This window comes from Callorhinus ursinus, unplaced genomic scaffold (assembly GCF_003265705.2).
Source record: "Callorhinus ursinus isolate GAN/ISIS: 27379988/994484 unplaced genomic scaffold, GSC_fseal_2.0 scaffold9, whole genome shotgun sequence".
Taxonomy (NCBI): domain Eukaryota; kingdom Metazoa; phylum Chordata; class Mammalia; order Carnivora; family Otariidae; genus Callorhinus; species Callorhinus ursinus.
In genome coordinates this window covers 50,850,823-50,862,900 of record NW_027397071.1, presented here as the reverse complement: position 1 = coordinate 50,862,900, position 12,078 = coordinate 50,850,823, and the positions used below count along the sequence as shown (strand labels likewise).

Here is a 12,078-nt window from a genome sequence, read left to right as displayed (position 1 = left end):
GGAGACGTAAAAAATAACCAATTAGAGCTATTGGACTCACTAAATGGAAATAAAAATAGACCACCTGGAATAAACAGCAAATGAGAGGAAGCAGAACAGATCAGCCACCTGGAGGACAGAGTAATGGAAAGTAATCAAGCTGAGCAGATGAGAGGGGGAAAAAAAATATGCAAAATGAGAATAGACCCGGGGAACTCAGTGATACTGTCAAGCTTAACAGTCACATGGTAGGGATCCCAGAAGGAGAAGAGCAAGAAAAGGGGGCAGAAGATTTGTCTGAAGAAATAATAGCTAAAAACTTCCTGAATCTGGGGAAGGACAGAGAAATCCAGATCCAGGAGGCACAGAGAGCCCCCAACAAAACCAACCCAAAGAGGTCTGCACAAAGACACAAAGTAATTAAGATGGCCAAAAGCAGTGATAAAGAGAGAATTTTAAAAGTGGCAAGTGAGGGCGCCTGGGTGGCTCAGTCATTAAGCGTCTGCCTTCGGCTCAGGTCATGATCCCAGGGTCCTGGGATCGAGTCCCGTATCGGGCTCCCTGCTCCGTGGAAAGCCTGCTTCTCCCTCTCCCACTCCCCCTGCTTGTGATCCCTCTCTTGCTGTGTCTCTCTCCATCAAATAAATAATAAATAAAATCATTAAAAAAAAAAAAAGTGGCAAGAAAGAGAAAGGAAAGCAGTGACATACAAAGGAAACCCCACAAGGCTATCAGTGGGTTTTTTAGCAGAAACTCTGCAGGCCATAAGGGAAGGGCACAATCAATTCCAGCTGCTCAAAGGTAAAAATCTACAGCCAAGAATACTCTATCCAGCAAGGCTTTCATTTAGAATAGAAGGAGAGATACAGTTATCCAGAAAAACAAAAGTTAAAAGCAAAACCAGCCACGTCCCTGTCATACATGATGCCATTGGCCTGTGGGTCCCAAATTCCCAGTCCAGCCAACCTCTTGCCCGAGTCAGCATGCACGGTCTGCCACCTGCTCGATGCCAAGTCAATAGGCCTTTACCTCAGATTGCCAAGGGCTCAAACTGGCACTCTTCCCCTCAAATTCCAGCCCCTATGCTCAAGTTTCTGCACAAAAGTGGGCATAATTATAACAGCAGAATGAAGCAACCCAAAAGGTGACACTATTTCTGCAGAATACAGAATGGATAAAAGGAATGAGCTAGGCTGAAAACATCTCCAACAAGCACACCAAAGAACAATACATACAGCATGATTCTGGTTAGTAAAAAAAAAAAAAAAAAAACCTGGGAAGAATGAAACAAGATGAAATCAGAGAGGCAGACAAACCATGAGAGACTCTTAAGCATAGGAAAGAAGCTGAGGGTTGCTGCAGGGGAAGTGGGTAGGGGGATGGGGTAACTGGGTGATGGAATGAGCACTGGGTGTTCTATGCAACGGATGAATCACTGAACTCTACCTCTGAAACTAATAATATGTTAATTAATTGAATTTACATTTAAAAAAGGAACCTCCGCCCCCCCCCCTCCAAAGAAACTAATAGCTGTTGAAGTCTGCTGCCACCCAATAAAACCCATGAACAACCACCTAGTTTCCTTTGGGTTTTCTAGGCACAAGGGCAGTAGGCAGGACTTTCTCAGGACTGCCCCACAGTTTGACTTCTTTCTCTGCTACATTAGGCTTCACTTCTTTGCCTTCCACAGGTACTGATCCCTAATAAACATCTTCTATCCCAAACTCAAGACAACCTTTCATCTGCTTCAAGAAAACCCAACTTGTGAAAACAACGAAATGGCCTACCTAAGTGAATTCACTCACATGGATGTGCATAAATCTGTAAGAGGAGTACAACATGGTAGTTAAGACCTTGGGCTCTAGAATAAAGTCAACATGTGCCTTGAGTCAATGTCTAGCTCTGCCACCTATGACTGTGTAACCCTGGCTAAGTTCATGACTCTTCTGTGTTTCATATGTAAAATGAAAATAATAGAACTTACTTCTTAGCATTACTCTAAGGAGCAAATAATATTTATAAAGCACTTACTATGGAGCCTATCACAGAGCTATTATTCAACAGTCTTTCTTATCATTTATTCCAGTGCTCAGAATGCTTTCTTACAAAAGTGAGCTCTATAAAAAATTTTTTTCAGACACTTTGCATACCTGAGATGTTGCAGAAGAAACAGAAGGTGATGGTGATGCAGGTGGAGTAAGCAGGCTGCAGGGCAGGTTCAATGTAACGTAGTGCTCATGGCTGCAGACAATTCGCAGAAAATCCAGTCTCAAGGACACCAGCACACTTGGATTTGGTAATGAATAAAGCTTTGAAGATACCTTGTAAGCATTACATAAATAAAAGAACACCAATTGAATTTATCATTTCTCTAAGCCAACACCAGAATGACAGGTGAAGTATTTAGTGGGCAGTTTTGGGTTTTGTGGTGTAAACAACAGTATCCACTTCTTCCAGAGTTACTGCTAGAATAAAAAATGGGGAACTAGAAGATCTATTTAAGATTTACAAATCCACTGACTAGGCTAAAAGTCATATTCTTTGTATTTCCAATATAGGATTAATACTTCCACTTCTCAAAGATGCATTTTATGAAGGAAAAGTATACCACCAAACTAACTTCATAAAAGAACTGATCCATTCTTTGGATAAGCAGCAGCTGTGTTAATCTGTATTTATAATTACCTCTTTGTCTATTCACCCAGCTACATGATAAGCTACTTTGAAGAGACATATATACACTGACTTAATAGCTTTGGCATCCCTAGGGTCTAGCTCAGTGTTTGGCAAACACAGGAAATCAATGCTTGAAAAATAACAACAAGATTTGAGGAGCAACAGAACATGAAATTTTGGGGGGAAAGAAAAATAATACATACTGCTGCAAATATCTGCAGGTGGGTCAGTGCCCATGTGTAGTTTTAACTTCTCTATTAAAAGGAACATACAGGGGCACCCGGATGAATCAGCTGGTTGAGCGTCCAACTCTTGCTTTCTGCTCAGGTCATGATGTCAGGGTTGTGGGATCAAACGCCACATCGGGCTTGTACTCAGTGCACAGTCGGCTTAGGAGTCTCTCTCTCCCCCCATCTCTGTATGTCCCCTCCCCCACTCATATGCACACTCTCTGAAGTAAATCAATCAATTAATCAATCAATGGAACATACAATAAAGGCAGCTGATAGATCTACAAAATTCTAAATATTAGACTGCCAAACAGCATTCTAAAGCAGTAATTCTCAGAAATGAGCCTGTGGACCAGCAATTCTCAGAAATGCTGCACAAGCACTGTGCCCCCACATGCCCACTCCCCCCACCCCCATGATTCCAAACTCCTCAATAATGCTGGGATAGGACCCCAAGAGCTGCATATTTTTAAACTTCCTTTAAAAGGTAATTCTAGGATGATTATACAGCTCATTACCTAAATGGCCTATCAGGACCAATAACTAATGTTTTCCAAAAGACACATTTCATTAATCAGTTGATAAAAATTTTAAGCTAAAGTCAGCTCTTTGTAGAAAAGTTCCAGGATGCTTTTAGTTTAGTAAAAGCAACATAATGGAAAAAATAAGTAAATTTAAAAAATAATAAAAGCAACATAATGACTGACACTGGGGATTTGGGTAAGCATCTGTCCATGATCCTAAACTCTACAATGTCTAGGTCTACATTAGGAGAACTATACAGCTAAATGCAGCTGCTTTAAAAATCACCCAATAAATATACAGAAAAGTTCATTTGGCTGCTCATTCAGTGTAACTAGTACTCTTGCATGGCATCGTGGGGGTTGCTTTACATTTATTTTTTTTCCAAATTGTTTTAAAAGTTTATTTTTTTTAGTAATCTCTACACCCAATGGGGGGCTCAAACTCATAGACCTGAGATCAAGAGTCACATGCTCTTCTGACTGAGCCACCCAGGCACCCACAGGGCTGCTTAACATTTAAACTAGTGACTTGATGATCTGCTTCAGAATGGGAACGAAGAGTTATGACTGGGCCAGTAAAACCAAGGAAAAGTCAGCTGTACAGATATCAGCTTGCCATAGGACTGTGTCCTCATAAAACAAATGAAATTTATTTTTGCCTTACTAATAAAAATACTCTGCTTTTCTTTTTTAAAAGATTTATTTATTTAAGAGAGAATGAGAGGGAGAGACAGCAGGGGGAGGGCCAGGGGGAAAGGGAGACAAGCAGACTCCCAGCTCAGCAGGGAGCCTGACACAGGGCTCGATCCCAGGACCCTGAGATCATGACCTGAGCCGAAATCAAGAGTCAGATGCTTAACCGACTAAGCCACCCAGGTGCCCCAAAGATTCTCTCTCTCAGAGCCTCTCCTTCTGCCCCTCCTGAAAATAAATCCTTTTTAAAAAGAAAAATGCTGCTTTTTAAAAACATCAGTATATGAGTGTGTTCTTGAAGATTGTTTAGCTGCAACTTTAAAAACAGCAAACACCGTGTTTAAATTATTTGTTAATTATTACTAGTTATGCATTACCTGTTTATAGCAGGTCTTAATAAGGCTAAAGACAAATCCTCTATCCATAACAGACAACAGATCATTGAGAAAGAATGCAAGGCTTGTGTTGAGTCTCTCAACCATTTCTGTGTCCTGGAAAGCAGAATAAAAAGCAAAAACATATAAAAGTATGATAGCATAATGTGAGCTTTATAGAGATTTAATTTTTTAAAAAGTTATCATTTACCTTCTGAAATCGTGAAACTATATCACTAGCAATTGTGCTGACAAGAGCAGCAATGTCATCCATGAAACGTTCTGGAAAACGACTTTTCCTTGGTGCATCAAGTTTATCATTAAAATATAAATGATGCACCATGCTCTTTACCTGAAAAAATAAATAAGCCATTAGTTTAAATTATTATGAATGCAATTAACAGTTAATCACATTAGGGCTATTTTTTCACTACACTATGTGATTTAACAGATGGCTGAAATACTTCTAGCTCCTCAAAAACTTTGAGACTCTCCCTTTAATATTTCATATGTTCCCAAGAAATATCAAACACAGTACAACTCAATCACTGCATCACCTTCATAAAATTATTCTGGCTACCAATATGAAAAGAATTATGAATGTGAACAGAAAAATATTTCCCCCTTTAAAACGGTTTTAAAGATTTTATTTATTTATTTGAGAGAGAGAGAATGAGAGACAGAGAGCACGAGAGGGAAGAGGGTCAGAGGGAGAAGCAGACCCCCCCGCCGAGCAGGGAGCCCGATGCGGGACTCGATCCCGGGACTCCAGGATCATGACCTGAGCCGAAGGCAGTCACTTAACCAACTGAGCCACCCAGGCGCCCTAAAACGGTTTTAAATGAAATCTTTCCGAGACTCAACATTTTGACATTCCATATACCCCAAACTGTAAGCTTTGAGACACTAGACACATTGACTTCACTGTGGTCTCTTCAGCATCTATAATATAGTGACATATGGTGAATGTACATTGAACACTGATGACTCAATATGAATTATAAGATATTAGGCAAAAATTAACAAAGTGATTTATGTGTACAAAATGCTTCTGTGGGCACCTGGGTGGCTCAGCCCGCTGAGTGTCTAACTCTTGGTTTTGGCTCATCTCATGATCTCAAGGGTCCTGAGATCAAGCCCCACATCAGGCTCTGTGCTCAGTGCAGAGTCTGCTGGAGAGTCTCTTTCCCTCCCCCTCCCCCAACATGCTCGTGTACGCACTCACGCTCTCTTTCTCTCTCTCAAATAAATCTTTTAAAAGATGCTTCTGGTTATTGATAATTACAACAATGTGGTATTAGTAATACAGAATTCTGGGAAATCAGAGTCAAGTTTTAACAATTAGTAAACAGCAGAGCTAAGTTTTAAACTGCAGCTTTTTAACTATTCTAAAGAAATTTGAACATACATGAAAGACTATCAAAAAAAATCAAAATTACAATTTGATCTTCTATTAAAAGCACAAGAATGACAAACTTGGTGTTTATTCTTTAGAAGGAAAAAATGAGTTGCCTATCACTTACATAGGGTCCTTGACTTATTTTCTTCTGTAGATTAGTAAGTCTCTAGAAAAACTGTCTTCTTATCTTCAATATAGGTAACATTCAATGCTGAGAATGACCCTATGACATATTCTGGAAGCTCTTTTTGTTTCTTTTCTTCCTGCCTTCCTTTTTGTGTTGTTTTGTTTTCCTTTATTTTTTTACACATTTCTCTTTTGGAAGAAAAAGTTTCAATGACTTCAGCTTTCTAGAGGTTGAAGAGGAAAGTCCCTAAGTGCCAAAATGCCTGACTTTGAATCATAGTTCTGCTATCTAAAAGCTGTACCAGGGTGCCTGTGTGGCTCAGTTGGTTAAGCGTCTGCCTTCAGTTCCGGTCATGATCCCAGGTTTCTGGGATCGAGCCCCTATCAGGCTTCCTGCTCAGCAGGGGGCCTGCTTTTCCCTCTCCCTCTGCCGCTCCCCCTGTCTGTGCTCTCCTGCTCTCTGTCAAATAAATAAATTAAATCTTAAAAAAAATAAATAAATAAAAGCTGTACCAACTTAAACAAGTTACTTAATCTCTCTGTGCCTTGATAACCCCCAGCCCACAGGGACAGTGCTACACACTGTACACACGGCAAATCTTTATTGCTCTCATGTATATATGTGTTTATGTGTATATAAATATTAAGATATTAATTCCCTTGTTTTTAATATCATTTATTAAATTGAGCAAAAGTGTTGTTTTTTAATTGGCTGTAAGTGGCATTTCCTCAAGAGCTTTCGAACCATGAAAGCAGTGAGGATCTATAAAGGCCTTTTTTATCTATGTTTGGGATGAAATCTACAATACATTACACACTAGCCACGTCCAGGCTAAGAAATAAGGTACCACGTTTCCTTTAAAAAGACAGCTGGTTCTGCAACCATCTCTAAAAAAATAGTTAACGGGAGCTTTCATATTCCATCTAAATTGTGCCAAGGGCCCACAGTGTTTATTCAGAGATGTAACAAGAGTAATTTTGTCTTGGAGGCACATGTAAAATCCTAAGAGGGACAACAGAAAAGGATTCTTAGGATGAAATAATGAGCTAACACAAAGTCGTTAACTAAGGAAAACAGTATTAAAAACGTGTTTAGCTTGCTCACCATTAATTCAAAAAAGAACCAGGCTTGTTGCAAAGCCGATTCCCGAACGCTGCCACTGCAGACAACCCACTGCAAAGCCAGCTCCTCATGAAAAAGCTATCCAGAAGTAAAGCCAAAGTTACTATCAAAGTCATATCTGCTGATAACATAAGCCAAATAATAATGCAATTACAAATGAAGATATAATGAGAATAAGCAAAATAAGGCATGTGAACCATTCAATGATGCAGTGAGGACACCCATTAACGAAACGGCTGTTTATACATGTAAGACAGTGGCATGTTGAACAGCTGAAAAAATTACATGTTATCTTGCAGTAAAATGTAATTTTAAAAGGACAGGTGGGAAACAGGCTCCTAAATTGTACCTGCAAACAGAAACTAGACCAAAAACTCACAGTTACAAATACGATCTTGATTGTGCCTTAAATACATATTCCAACATATGCAAATACATTCATGAACTTTGCTGGTACAATTTAGGAAATACCTTTAAAAATTTAAACTTTGATATAAGCCATTAATTTTCAAGTTTTCAGGTATCTGAAGTCTTTTTTACAAACATAGCAGAAATTTCCTGCCTTATAATGGATATGCATACAAAGCATTTGCAAAGTAGTGTGTATCGATATGAAAAAGGACTAACAAAACTGTGCATAAGGGAAGCAAATCAACATATCTTACTAAGAGTGATAATTTTTCTAACTCATCTTCCTTTCCCTGGAGATTTAAAACACAAAACAGAAGCAGTTACAGAAACAGAATTCAGAGTTGATACATTTTTTGGTACTAAAATTTGATGATCAAATTTGATTTCAAACAGTCAATCCCAAAGATATAAACAAAGGCATCAGACAAGCAGTGCTTGCTCAAATGTATTTTTAAACAAATAATTTAAATGCAATTATTGCAACATACTGGCTACATAAAGAAATCTTACATCTATTTAAGAACTTTCCCCCTATATGGATTTTCTTCATATGAATCTACCTTTTTAGTTGGTAAGCGTCCCGTTAATGTTTGTAAGAAACTTGACGTCTCTGTGTGTGAAGACATACGATTACAACTTCGATCCATAGCCTAAGGAGTGGAGGTGAATGAATGACGAGATAACATTAAAGTCCGCTGTGGCGGCCTCTGCAGCTCAAGGATTACATACAATTTTTTAAATAGTTTTACTTTGGTTTCAACAACTGTTTTATTATTGCTCATCTCATTTTCACCATTTTAAGCTGCTTTAATGACAGTACATTAGAAGTATCAAAATGGCTTCTATATATTTTTAGTAAAAAGATGAATATTTTAATGACTATATAAATTCAGAGTGCTGCAAAGAATGAAACTTTTATCTGTGTGATCTATACACATGCACACACCTAGTAAGAAAATGTAAAAAGTAAAAACATACTTCTCACTGGTTTCAGACCAAAAAAAGAAATCAAGAATTTTATTCTCAATAAAGAAAATTCTTTCACTTTTCACTACTATCAAAAACTACTATTCGGCTCTGCCATATACTTCAAATATAAAACACTTTATGATATTAAACACGGAGTAAAATTCTTCAAGAACAGGAGCATTTCACTCCAAAGCCAATACACAGATGAGAAGTATATTTTGAGGTATCATGCAATATTAGCTATGAAGCAACTAGACTTAAGTAAGCAATACCTGGTTCAACTAAGTCATACACAAATTTCATACTTTGCAACACAATACAAATTAAAACGGATTTTTGCTTCTGGTATTAAATCTTACAGCACGGGGATCATATACTGTTCACACTTAATTTCAGCTTAGTCCCAGTATTTCTAGTCAGTAATTATGGGGGGAAAAAAAAAGACAAGATAGTAAATGCTAATGAAAAGGATACAATAAACTACACTTTAAACCAAAAGCAAATGGAAAACTGTCAGGTTATTTTCCACATAAAATTTTTTAAAATTCCTACTAGAGATGTGCTCCCCCTACAGTAGAAACTGTTATCAAAGCCATCACTTGCATAAACAGCAGGCACTGAAATACTGACAGGGTGGAGAGACGGGGGAGGGAGACAGGAAGTAGGAAAGGAGAGCATTACTGGTGCAATTGGTGGTATTCATGCATAGTAGTTGGAAAATGTGCTAAGTAAACAAAAATACACACTTTTTAATGATTAAAAAGCAAGCCACTGAAATCATAGTATGTACTAAAAAGTAATGTTCTAAAGGGAAACATCAGCAGCCAATAAAGAAACCTCTAATATAAACACCACCTGTGTTGATTCTGCACTTGGACTGGGGTTGGATCCCCATGGGGCAGCTTTTGGACCACCAGTGTTAACCCAGGAATTGGAGCGATCTAAACCCTAAGCATATAACAGAAAGCAGTTGGAAAGGAAAGAAATATTACATGTGGCATGCCATAAATTATTCTTAAAGAAATCCAGACTTTCCAATGCAAACATGTTTTTAATTAGTACTGTTAAAGCAACCAAAATTTTTAGGCATCTAGAAGTATTAGTTCACCAAAATTACCTTACTACATAACATAATTTGTTTTTAAATCACAAAGAATATTAAGTATAGCATTTAAAGATAATTTCTCTTTATGTAAAGGGATCACCTTGAAGTACCAACTAAAGTTCCCACAGTACCATCCCCCCAAACCCTCTTTAAAGATGGCACGAGTTAGCAACATAATTTCCTCTGACTCTAACCAGGATTTAAAAGAGAAAAAAAAAAGAATCGAAGTACATCATTTCATTCTTGTCTAAAAGCCTTTACTTTCACTTTGTCACCAACTGAAACTTCTGTGTTTTGATATTCCATAATGACCTTGCTTCCTCTTTTGCTTTCTTCTAAGGGAACAACAAGAGATATTAAGAAAAAAAAAGGGGGGGATGACTAATATTTGCTCCTGCCTAAAAATGAGGGTGGATTTGGGGTTGTGATCAGTTTTACTGTGCTTGTTGTAATTAAACATAATAGGCTACTATTTTATATAAATATTATAAAAAAAGCATTATGATGGGGCTGGTCTGTAGGAATTACATCTTCATCATCACTATCGCTGAATTTAACATGCTACTGTGTATGACCAGAAGTGAATTACATCTGTTCCTCTCTGAAAGAAGTTATTATCCCAGGTGAAGGGAACTGGGGCTTTAATTTCTTAAACCTAACTGATCATTAGAGTCACTTGGGAAGTTTTATAACATTCAGATTCTGGGCCCCATCCCCAGAAATCCTGATTCAGCAACCTGGGCTGTGGCCTGGGAATCTGCTCTTAGAACTGGAGCCAGTTATAAGGAATTTTTAGAGGATTGTTGGAATAAGAATAATGAAGACACTGGGGAGGGTATGTGCTATGGTGAGTGCTGTGAATTGCGTAAGACTGATGAATCACAGACCTGTACCTCTGAAACAAATAAGACATTATATGTTTAAAAAAAGAAGAAGAAGAAGATAGTAGGAAGGGAAAAAAATGAAGGGGGGAATTGGAGGGGGAGATGAACCATGAGAGACTATGGACTCTAAGAAACAAACTGAGGGTTCTGGGGGGGGTGGGGGGATGGGTTAGCCTCGTGATGGGTATTAAAGAGGGCACGTATTGAATGGAGCACTGGGTGTTACACGCAAACAATGAATCATGGAACACTACATCAAAAACTTATGAGGTAATGTATGGTGATTAACATAAATTAAAATTTAAAAAAATAGTAATAAAATAAAATCATATTAAAAAAAAAGAAGAATGAAGACAACCCAAGAAAAGGTGACAAACTATGGACCCAACCCCAGAAAGCACCAAAGGATAGGTAAAGGAAAAACAAGAGTAGTAATAACAACAATCAACTGTGTAGACATGTGTTTTGCCTGGAAAGGTCAACAACAATAAATATGCAGGGCCTTAACTCTAAACAAGTAAGAATCTCTGGGAGTGAAGCCAATGTATCAATACTACAGGAGGGAATGAGGATTAGGGAGAAAGAGGCAAGACAAACTAACTCTCAAGAGTTTAGGTTTTAGGGAGACTAATTTCCCTCCTTCTTTTTCCCTATTTTTCCAAAAATACAGAGCGACTGAATGATACAGTAAGCCTCCATTTCCACTCATTCTTTAAATTGAATGTGTAAGATGAGTGTTGAAGTTCATATCCAGGTTCTACTGCTTATTAACTGTAAAACCTAAGGTAAATTATCTAATTTCATTTTCAGCTTCTTAGTATAAAATAGGAATAATCATAGTCTCCCTCATATTGCAAAGATCAAATTTAAAAATGGAAGTAAATTACTAAGTACAATGCTTCAAATATAGTAAACACTCAAAAAAGAGTTCTGGGGCGCCTGGGTGGCTCAGTTGGTCGGATGTCTGGCTTCGGCTCAGGTCTTGATCCCAGAGTCCTGGAATCAAGTCCCACATCGGGCTCCCTGCTCAGTGGGAAGCCTGCTTCTCTCTCTCCCTCTGTCCCTCTCCCGACTTGTGCTTGCTTGCTTGTTTGCTCGTGCACATTCTCGCTCTCTGGCAAATAGATAAAATCTTTCAAAAAAAAAAATAGTTGACATAGTTCAAAAACTTCCTACTCATGTTTTTTTAAATGGTTCCTAGCAAAGTAAATGAGAGAATATTCAAATACTAGTAAAATTATGTAATCAGATTTGTTTAAAATACCTACCTTCTCAGAACCCCGTATTATTTCAAATAAAAGCAAATCTGCAAACAATGTTTTTCAGATAAGTTAAAAGTTTTCACCAGTCTCCCAACTTATGTCTCCACCGTATGAAGTTCTTTCTGCCATTTGCAATTTTTACAACCACTACTCGTGTTACAAAAATAATACATAAGCATCTGATTTTTAGAACGTTACAACTGTGCTCTTCTCTCTACCATAAATTTCCACAATACCAATAATTTTCCTGTACTCTTAAACACACTTTTCACCTCCTTAATTTCCTTTAAATTAAGGCACATGTTAATCAGTAATGTGAGAAT

General features: G+C 37.9%; 1 protein-coding gene across 8 annotated transcripts in view; it reads right to left on the bottom strand.

Annotated features, from left to right (window-relative positions):
* The window catches only part of DOCK7 (dedicator of cytokinesis 7), a 219,826-nt gene that overhangs the window by 63,684 nt on the left and 144,064 nt on the right, over positions 1-12,078 (bottom strand). For 5 of the 8 annotated variants that reach the window (XM_073896632.1, XM_073896628.1, XM_073896629.1 and 2 more), the window contains exons 23-28: positions 9,360-9,452; positions 8,096-8,185; positions 7,107-7,202; positions 4,688-4,828; positions 4,480-4,593; positions 2,130-2,300 (exon numbers count right to left, since the gene is read on the bottom strand). In XM_073896632.1, the coding sequence (XP_073752733.1) occupies positions 2,130-2,300; positions 4,480-4,593; positions 4,688-4,828; positions 7,107-7,202; positions 8,096-8,185; positions 9,360-9,452 (705 nt within the window). The remainder of the gene's footprint in view (positions 1-2,129; positions 2,301-4,479; positions 4,594-4,687; positions 4,829-7,106; positions 7,203-8,095; positions 8,186-9,359; positions 9,453-12,078) is intronic. The other 3 variants (XM_073896633.1, XM_073896634.1, XM_025871752.2) reach the window with 1 other exon arrangement.